General features: G+C 36.9%; 1 protein-coding gene across 2 annotated transcripts; it reads right to left on the bottom strand.

Moving 5' to 3' along the window:
* Nucleotides 1–369: 369 nt before the first annotated feature.
* Nucleotides 370–8,960, bottom strand: LOC100802226 (kinesin-like protein KIN-7G). Of its 2 annotated transcripts, none has more exons than XM_003538825.5 (14): nucleotides 8,153–8,960; nucleotides 7,423–7,835; nucleotides 7,022–7,111; nucleotides 6,808–6,908; nucleotides 6,612–6,725; nucleotides 6,460–6,541; nucleotides 6,240–6,307; nucleotides 6,079–6,144; nucleotides 5,841–5,965; nucleotides 3,873–4,209; nucleotides 2,503–2,607; nucleotides 1,478–2,401; nucleotides 963–1,279; nucleotides 370–858 (listed from the first exon to the last, which is right to left on the bottom strand). In XM_003538825.5, exons 2-14 carry the CDS (start codon nucleotides 7,631–7,633, stop codon nucleotides 537–539), a joined length of 2,862 nt encoding a protein of 953 aa, XP_003538873.1. In that variant the 5' UTR covers nucleotides 7,634–7,835; nucleotides 8,153–8,960; the 3' UTR covers nucleotides 370–536. The 2 variants fall into 2 exon arrangements, with proteins under 2 accessions (XP_003538873.1, XP_006590716.1); XM_006590653.4 differs by having other exon boundaries at nucleotides 8,734–8,960.
* Nucleotides 8,961–9,630: the final 670 nt, after the last annotated feature.

The following is a 9,630-nucleotide window of genomic DNA, read 5'->3' as shown; positions in this document are numbered from 1 at the left end:
TCATGATGTGAGGATTACCTCACTTATATACTTTATATTGATATTATCTCTAATGTGAGATATAAGTTTTTTTTTTTTTCAATATCACTAGACAAGAGTATTTATATAAAAAATCTAAAAAAACAGAACAGTTCGGAACACATTTCCACTATCCATCACTCTCATTTTTTTCAAGGCTGATTCTGCTCGTCTAGGTTTTATGATTCCCAAGGTTAACTAAAGAATGGACTGTTACAATAAATCACCCACGTAAAAAATCATATTGCATTTTTTTTCCAGCTAACAATCCGTATTGAACCATTCATGATGTTCTACCTGGACCCAACCTAGGGCAGATGAACAAATCTGCAACCTTAGAATTGCACATTCTTTACAAACCACTTTTCAATCAATAGCAATCAGAGTTAGAAGCATACAACAGAAAGCAATTTGTTTCTAAGATAAGGGGAGAAAAATAATTATCTACATTATATATAGAGCCGGGAAATTTTGACATGGCCATACCAAACTAACTACCTAAAATGTAAAATCCAAAGTCACAAAATGTGCCTCACACTGGCTGTCCAACTAAAAGATTTCCTACTCGTAGGTTGTGGGGTAAAGTTGAGTCCAAACATCTCCTTAAATGCTTGTTCTGGCTCTACTAAACCAACCAGCTTTGCAACAATTGATGCACTGTCTCTAACGTGGTCCATGTCTTTTGTGTCACTCCACAATTGATGGGCCAACTGCAAACTCCTATGCTTTGAACTCAAACGAAGGCCCCATCTCAAGTACAGGTTCTGCCTATCATATTTAGACAGTCTCTTATGCATTTGCTTGCTCAGCATCTGCCTCTCTTTTCTAAGATATCTCATGCTGTTTTCAAGTGAAAGACATTGTACCTTGTAAGTTCTATTATTTTACTAAGTGTAAAATTTCAATTTAAAGATCTGCAAAAGAATTTAATAAAACCTCAATACCTTAACTCAGGTGCGAGGGTTCGTCCATCTTCCACAGTCTGATTGCCTTGGGAAAACGTTTGCTTGAGGTATGATAGTCTTCTCAACTCTACCTCCATATAAATAGAATCTGATGGTTCCCCCTTGAATAGAAGGAAAAAGTAAGTCCTGTGAACCAATGAAACATTACAAGCATCCCAGAATTCAATGATCTCTCTTTGCAGCCTCTGGAATTTTGAAGGCCAGTGTGAGTGTGAGAGACTTTCTCCATCAGTTTGCATGGGGTCCAAGCCAATATCTTTGACATTCTTTGCATAATCCAATCCTGTCCCCGGAACCTGTCATGCAAAATATATTAAACAATCAATGACTGAATTCTCAATATATCTATACCATGAATGGGATAAGAAGAGTTATAAATTAACAGAATCAATAGAGCAATGGTTAAAAGAATTATCAATTGGATCTGTTAACTGATATTTGGCCATCAAGACTGGAATGGGAAATAAGATCAATAATGTACAATAAAAACTTACCTCATGGCCAGCCAGTAAATTCAACCTGTTAATATTTTCTGTTCCCTCTCTTTCCTTGTTAGTGGAGGATTTCACATTCTGTACATCATCAACAGAAGAATTTTGTACAGAATTCCCATGGCCATTACATGAAAGCCTTTCTGCATTGGCATTATAGTTTAGTGCATAAATGTTCTTCGGAAAGCCCTCCGGTCTTCCAGGGAAGGCTTTTTCAATCCCTATTGGAGGAGTGTTCTGAATTACGTCTACATCTTCAAACCAATCTGAAGATAAATTCCTCATGATACTTGCTTTACAACTTCTACTTCGGCTCAACTTCAAAGTTCTAGAACTACTTGTACTGTTTCCTGTCATGCACACAGAAATTTCTTTTGGAGAGGGAAGAACAAAATCTTGGTGCAAATGGTTCAATCTTTTGTCTTCCTTTGACCCAGATGAACTCAAATCTACTACTTTTTCCTTGTCTCTATTATCAACTACAATCAATCCTGAGATAGCTGTGTTTGCACTAGGAGATGATGCATTAGAATCAGTGTATGTATTTGATCTTAAATCTGATGTATTTGAGTGTTTATGTGTGTTTGTGATTACATCTTCCAACTCAATGCATCTAACTTCCTTACAATTGTCCTCTTCATGCTGTTCTTCAATGCGTTTCTGATCCAAATCATTCGGTACAGCATCAGTCCTTTTGACTGGCAACCCTGGGGGAGAATTTCTGACCAGAAGATTCTTTTCAAGGTCAGGGAGTTGGAATAAGTTTTCATCAGAACTAAAACTATGTCCATCTGAATATTGAGATGCATCAAAAGACCTGACACTCTCTTCACCATCAAGACTTAATACATTTGGCTCCTCTCTTTGATTTTCAAAGTTCCATGAATTTCTCATGTGTAAATTTGGATATTGAGGATCCATACTTTGCTGGAGATTAGACAGGAAAATTGGTTAGATGTTTTTTTATAAAAAAGAAAAGGCATATCAGTTACAACTTTCAATGCTTTAAGGCGGGCAAATATACTCACCAGTTCTATTGTAGCCACATCTTCTCCATGCACTCGGAGCATGTCACTTATTCGAGATTGTGCAAGGTCCCGCTGCAAGGTCAGCTCTCTTACCTCTTTCTTTAACTGCATGGAAAGGAACAACGTTCATATTAAGAGAGTTCGTATCCACAAATTACAACCAACAAGAAACACATGCTCATAGGTTGGGAAGTTTCAATTCAATGTCTTCATTCCTTTGAGCTATATATATTGAATGTTCGGTGACTATATATAAAAGGCACATTTGTTGAAGCTGTCACCTCAATATGAAATTAAAAATGAAAAGAAAAGGAAAAAAAATGGTTGAAAAGTAGATGTTTCAGACTTTCAGTAAGCGGTATTAAAATGAGAACTCCCTTGCCTAAGCTTACATTTTCTTCTAGTTGTTGAAGGCCACACCACAGGTGTTGTTGACAACAAAGAAACATTTGAGGTTAAGATAAGATTTTTCTCTTTTCTCCTTAGGATCAGAAGGAGCTAGAAAGTTTAAACCCATTATTTAGTGAAATGAAAGAAATTATCCTAAGTAGACTGTACCATTATGCTTTCCATAAAATGTTTGGTGTGTCCAATAAGCATGTAAAATGGAAGATGGATTCAAATTTTTTCTATATTAGTATCAGGACCTAAGGAAATATATATTTTCTTAAAAAAAAAGCCTATATCTTTTCTAATTCAAGATTCTAGAAAGGGAAATACATATATATGATGGATAACATGAGGGTCCAAGTGAACAAAAGTATGAAAGGAGTGCTGCAAAGTTAAATATCCCATGTTTTATAACTAAAAAGCATTAAATGGTCTATTATAGTATTATTTGTTACTGGAAAGAAGTAAGAATAATTTAATCTTGCAAATTTTCGGCACAAGAAGAAACATTCCCGGAAACATATTAGGTGGAAGCTTCATAATAGAAAAGGACAGTTCAATATAACAAATAAGTATTGGAGTATATAGCAAAGGAGATGCAACAATAGAAAAGGTGTATGCTCAGATGTGGACAGAATAACATTGCAGAATCAGTAACAAACAATTGAATCAACAATCCAGTGACAGTATTGTTGGGAGGATTACCGTCAACTATTCTACTTTTTATTTTATTCCTGTAATTTTGGGATTCCTTGTTATAGGAATGTCCTATTTCTTAGTTCCTTTTTCCTTTTCTTTCTGTATAATGTATCTCTTCTCATATGAAATAATACAGAGATGAAATATTTTTCTTCATACTCTGCTCGTAGTACAAGGAGTTTTCACTATTAGCAATTTTCCTTGAGATGTCAGATACATACTACAATCCTATAGTAAACCATAAAACATAAGGAGTTTTGGTGCAAAATATTTATTATTACCATATCGATCTGACGGTCTTTTTCTCTCAACAATGCTGCAGTCTCAGAAGTAAGGTGGGCTGGCCCTGAATTTCTCAATTCATCTTCCAGTCTAGCCAACTCTTTTTGTAATTGCTTGACTAGTGCTTTATCAGACACCACTACATTGACTTGTGCATTAGTTGACACTTCTTTAGCACAGCTTGCAAATAAGAGTGTGTTTCTGGTTTGTTCAACATGGCTCCGGGCAGGGCTCATGGTGCAGATGATAGCAGTTCTAGCATTGCCTCCTAATGAGGACTGCAATATGCGGGTTAGCTTTGAATCTCTGAAAGGAATATGTCCATTTCTCCCCTTGCTGCAAGCAAAGTTTTTTTTTTTTTTTTTTTAAAGATGAAAGTGAAGAAATATTCAACCCCCCTTTCCAAAATAAAACTATATAAATTATTCCCAATATGTCAAATATTGATTATATTGAATTACGGAGTAAGTTTCTAAAAAAAGAAAACACTAGCCTTGAAAGCATTTGTCTACTTCTAATGTTCCATATTAGTAAAATATATAGTAACAGGGGGTGATTGGCAAATTAAACCGTCCTAAGGAAAATGTAAATGCATGATAAAGTGTGTAGGAGTTTGAGGCTCTATATAGTAGATCATAGTTCCTTCAATGATTTGCCAATACTGGCTATTGCTACCTATTTGCATCAAAAGTGAAAAGGAAAACAAATAATAGAATATAGACCATTTGATAAAAATGTACAAGCCTAAAAGTGAGTAGTGACGGGAGAGGCCAATGAAACAAATGAACTCTATTTGTATCTACTTATTACTTTTGTATTCAACACAGCTATATGTGGTGGGTGCTACTGTTAGAATTAGAAAGATCAGTAACCTTGAAGAGGCAATTGATAAGGGGTTACCAAAAGCCATTACAAGAACAGTAGTCTCATGTAACTAAAGAGAGTCATGAGGTTATAAAAGTGAACAACATTATAACATTATTACATGTGGGCACAGTCTAGGTGGTAAGTATGTAAACTTATGTATGATGCACAAATTATTTTAATCCTTGGATTATTTTTTGATACATCATAGTATCTTGGACTTTTCTCTCGTAATATTCTTCCTCCTCCACACAATATCCTGATTGTGCTAACGTGCGCCCCTGTTCCTGCTACGCCACCAGCTCCTCCTCCTCTTCCTCCTTCTTATCGCGTTTTTCCGGTGCCGACGATGGCGTCGGTTTCGTTGGCCGCGTCCACAACCTCATCGAGCAAGAGTTAGGGCTTCGCCGCTCGCACTCCATGGCGATTCCGTTTCTCTTGTCACGGTCACGGTTCTCTGGCGGTGGCAGTCGCGGCGGAGATAGGCTTTCGGATCTCGACAGCACGAGGGACTCGCCGGCGAGAAAACGACGGAAGCCGTTCGGCGAGGTCGTTCTGGTCAATGTTCCAGTCACAGAAGAGCAGTAGACACGACGGCGTCGGCGCCACGCCGGAGCAGGAGTGGGAGGCGAAGAAGATATTGGCGGAGGAATGAGGCGGCGATGGTGGCATAAATCCGATGATGGCGCGGTCAAGGTCGGTGGTGGTGACGGCGGTGATGGCGGTAACGGTGGTTTCCGCGACGGAGAATTGAGATTGTGGACGAAAGGGAGAGGGTAGTTCTTTCCGAGTCCGACGAAGGCTTTCCCGCAATCCAAGGTCTCTAAATGGGTTCATGAACGTTTTCCTTTGTATAGAGGAAGGATATTGTGTGAGAAGTTCAAGATAGTACGATGTACCAAAAGAGTAATCTGAGGGTTAAAAAAATTTGTATACCATACACAAGTTTACACACTTGACCACCGTAGCATGTGCCTTACATGTGAAACAAACGTTCTGCTTTTGGCTCCTTGGCAAGAGAAATTTTTTTTTGAGTGAATATGTAGTCATGTTCTGCAATTAGGGATGTCACAAATATTGAAACACAATCTTCATAAGCTAACCTGAGTTTGCGGATAACAGTTCCTAGAGTTAGTAAGCTACGATTTATGTGGCAACCCTCTTTCAATCTCGTGCCAGCTGAATGGGTTTGGGATGCTCGCTCGCTACCAGCAAGATCAACAAAATTCTGTACCCAGAAAAAGAAGAAGAAAAAAATTATTTGAATTGCTATAGATGTTCTTTAACACAAGAAGCTGATTCTTGGAATATTTTCCTATAAACTAAGGGAATCAATCATACCACTGAAGCAGAAAGAGAGCTAGACTTGTCATTTCCAAGGAATTCACGTGCAGAACTTTCAATTGTCTGAGGAAGCACATTGTAGGAAATGTAAGAGAAGAAATGCCATCAAAAGTTCATAAAGTTGGTATCCCTATAAAAGAAATAACAACATAAAATACCAGTCTTAGAATTTGATGAGATCTGGAGCTTGCTTCATTCAGTGCTGTCTCCCCTATCTGCCTTTGAGCTGCAAAAATGCAATCAATTGAACGATAAGCACTAAGCAGTTAGCTCTAGCTGGACAAATTTTTTTAAAGAGGAAAATATAACAAAAAGATATATGTTCAGTCTAGGCAACTCTATTGAAACAAGAACCATCCAAACCCTCCTTACCCTTACCTTCACAGAAAGAAATAAGTTCTGTAAAATGGTTCCAATCTCCTAAAGTTTCCTCAGTCAGTCTCTCAACAACTGTCCCTCTCTGTTAAATTAACAAACTGTAAGTAAAATGCACAAATACTAGTTCTGTAGAAAATGATGAAGATGCATACCTCTGGATCATCGAGAAGTCTGAGAGGGGTACAGTCTGGACTAAGGAGGTCCCTTACAGATTCATTATAAATCTCAATTGCCGAAAACTTCAACATGAATTCTCTTTCCGTGTGCTATAAAGAGGTATAACCAAATCAAAAAAATGGTTTTTGAGAAAGACAAGGTAATGCATTGACATGTTCATATTTCATCTACCTTTTCAATGTAGTTAAAAATGTCTGCCACTGTGTATTCAGTTATGCCACTCATGGTGTATGTCTTCCCACTACTTGTTTGTCCATATGCAAAAATGCTTGCTGATCAATTAGACACCAGGGGGAGAGATCAAAAGAAGACGTTAACACAGAAGTTCCGTGGATTTTGATGATGCTGATGAAGGAGGAAAAGCATAGAAAGGGAAGAAACTCACAGTTGATGCCACCGACAACTGAAAGAGCAACTTCCTTAGCTGCTTTTTCATACACCTGCCTTGTAGAAGAATCTGTTCGAAACACACTGTCTATAGCCAAAAGGAAAGCAAGGCAAATCAGAAGAGGAAAGCAATTAAAGCCAATTATGATCTTGGAATAATAATAATAATAATAATAAGTTCATTAACAAAACCAATGGACCAACTTCATGAGTATATATGACCAGATTTGCAACATACAACAGAAACATTTGGTAAATTCCCACCTTAGACTCCAAGTGTACATTAGTTCTTTCCTTACAAAAAAGAATCGCTACAAATATAGACACATTCAGGGGATACATTATAGGAAGTAAATTAAATCAAATATGATGGAAGGAACTAAGGAAGTGTGTTCATACCAAAGGAATATGCTGTTGGGTAGAGTGACCTGTCAGTAGCTGAAAGGTTGCTCCTGTATATGATGGTGGTGTCATTGATGCATTCCCAATCTGAAACATCATTTCTTGCAAGCTCCTTTTCATTAAGGGGACGAAGACGAACCGAAACAAGAATCCTCTCATCATGGTCTGTAGGCTCTTGAATTGCCTCTTCCCCTCCAACAGAATCCATTTCTCACTCACTCCTCAAAAACTAGCCTTAAACTCCAATTCCAAAGATGAGAATGATATCAAATGTCATTGAATTCAGAGCATTCCAAATACCACTTTGGTATTCACTATCAGTTAATTATCACTGCTTGTGTTGCATTGTTGAGATGGTACGAAACACAAGGACCACTCAAGGTTTCAGCCTTCATTCCTCCAATCATTGTCTGCCGCAAGAAACTAATCACAGATTACCGTTCCATTCAGCAGAAACAATAAAGATAAATATTGTTTAGTACTAATTTTTTATTATAGTCAGAGACGTCAGAGGGAGGAAAAAAATATATTAAATAGTGATTGACTAATATCATAAGGTCCTATAATTATGAGAACAAATTATGCGGTGGTTTTCTGTATTCTTGTGGAAAGCTTGGAGTTTTGTGAAATGGTCCCCATCCCAAGAAACAGACTGTCAAATTCTTCATCACATGGAATGTAGAAAAAAGTTTAGAAATAAGAACTTTGCAAAAGGAAATTTATTTACCAAAGGTGATAAGGACATGGGGTGGTCGATTTCTCAAGGAAAATTCTTCATCCAACTTTTTGTGCAGTGGAATTCAGAGAGAGAAGGTTTGAAAATGGAAGTGGAAATAATGAAAGGATGTAATTGTCTCACTAAAAATCCTGTCTATTTTTCTTTTTTGGCTGTTTTTTCCATTTCTTCTAAATTTAGTCTGTACATGATCCAAATAGAACACTGAAGAAAATGCTACAAACAGGATATGAACAAAAAACAAAAAAAGAATCCCAAAAATCTGCAAAATATCAGATTGAAGCTAGATTCTGAAAGGATTGCTACTCTGACAGAAAAAAATGATGTCACGTAGAAAATATCAACTGCAAGTGAATCTCATATTTTCAGCATAAACGAAAACTCCATTTCTGATTCTAGTCTTCACCACCACAAACACGGCCACAAGGAAGAATTCAGTGAATTTTGGTCCTCCATTCCGTTCATTGGTGTGGAGAACACAATGTGGAAGTTAAATCTTCAAAGTCAACACAAATGAAAACAAAAAAAATGAAGAAAAGAGCACGCCATAGAAAATGTGAATATTCCTTCACCTCATGCAAATGTGTTTCTCAAGTGGAAAAGATGAACATTGTGGTGCAAATGCAGGGAACAACTCTAATGAGAGCTTAAAAAGTTAAAAGTAAAGAGAGAAAGCAGAAATAGCATTTTCTCTCCCTTTTTCCTTTCTTTTTCTAAAGGGAGTGTGCATCTGTGGATATTTCAGTGTTGCTGTGACTAGGCTTTTGAAATTGAGAGCAGAGGTTATGGTGTCTCCCTCTTAATTTATTTGTTGCATTGCATTATATAACACATTAACTCTACACAGACAGCATCATGTTGAAGTTAGACTATGATAATCACTAGGCCTCAAATTACCAATCTACCCACAACCCTGCATTTAATTTTCACTGCATGTATAATGCGTCCAGAGTTTATAATTGATAAAGTAATAAAAGTGTCCATAATTTTGAGCAGGGAGCAGCAGTGAAAAGAAAAGTAGGATTTGAATCATGTAATGCCATAGCTAGCCCATAAGTTGGGTAAAGCACGTGGTGGCTTCACCCCACTTTTCCACATCTTACAAGTGTTATAATTACTTTCAAGTTTCAATGGCCTCACTATGGTCACTAGTTTCAGTACTTTGGACATGGAGAATAAAGCTTTTTAAGATTCTTGCATCTAACAATCTGATTGATTATGATGATAGGAGAATTTATTTATTTTAATTTTAAATTTATTGAAAATTAGAAACCAAAATTTATGGATTTATTGAGCTTAGTGTATGATTATATATATCAAAACTAACAAACTTTTATGATAATAGAGGATAGGTGGATATTACTGTGGGGTGGTGATCAATGTTGTTGGTTAGTGGTTATGAGAGATTCCTGTACTTTTATCTAATTTAATTAATTAGAATGTGTAAGATTTCTCCTTGTGGTTGAACA

The sequence above is a fragment of the Glycine max genome, chromosome 11 (genome assembly GCF_000004515.6).
Source record: "Glycine max cultivar Williams 82 chromosome 11, Glycine_max_v4.0, whole genome shotgun sequence".
NCBI lineage: Eukaryota > Viridiplantae > Streptophyta > Magnoliopsida > Fabales > Fabaceae > Glycine > Glycine max.
This window is presented reverse-complemented; position numbering and strand designations above follow the sequence as displayed.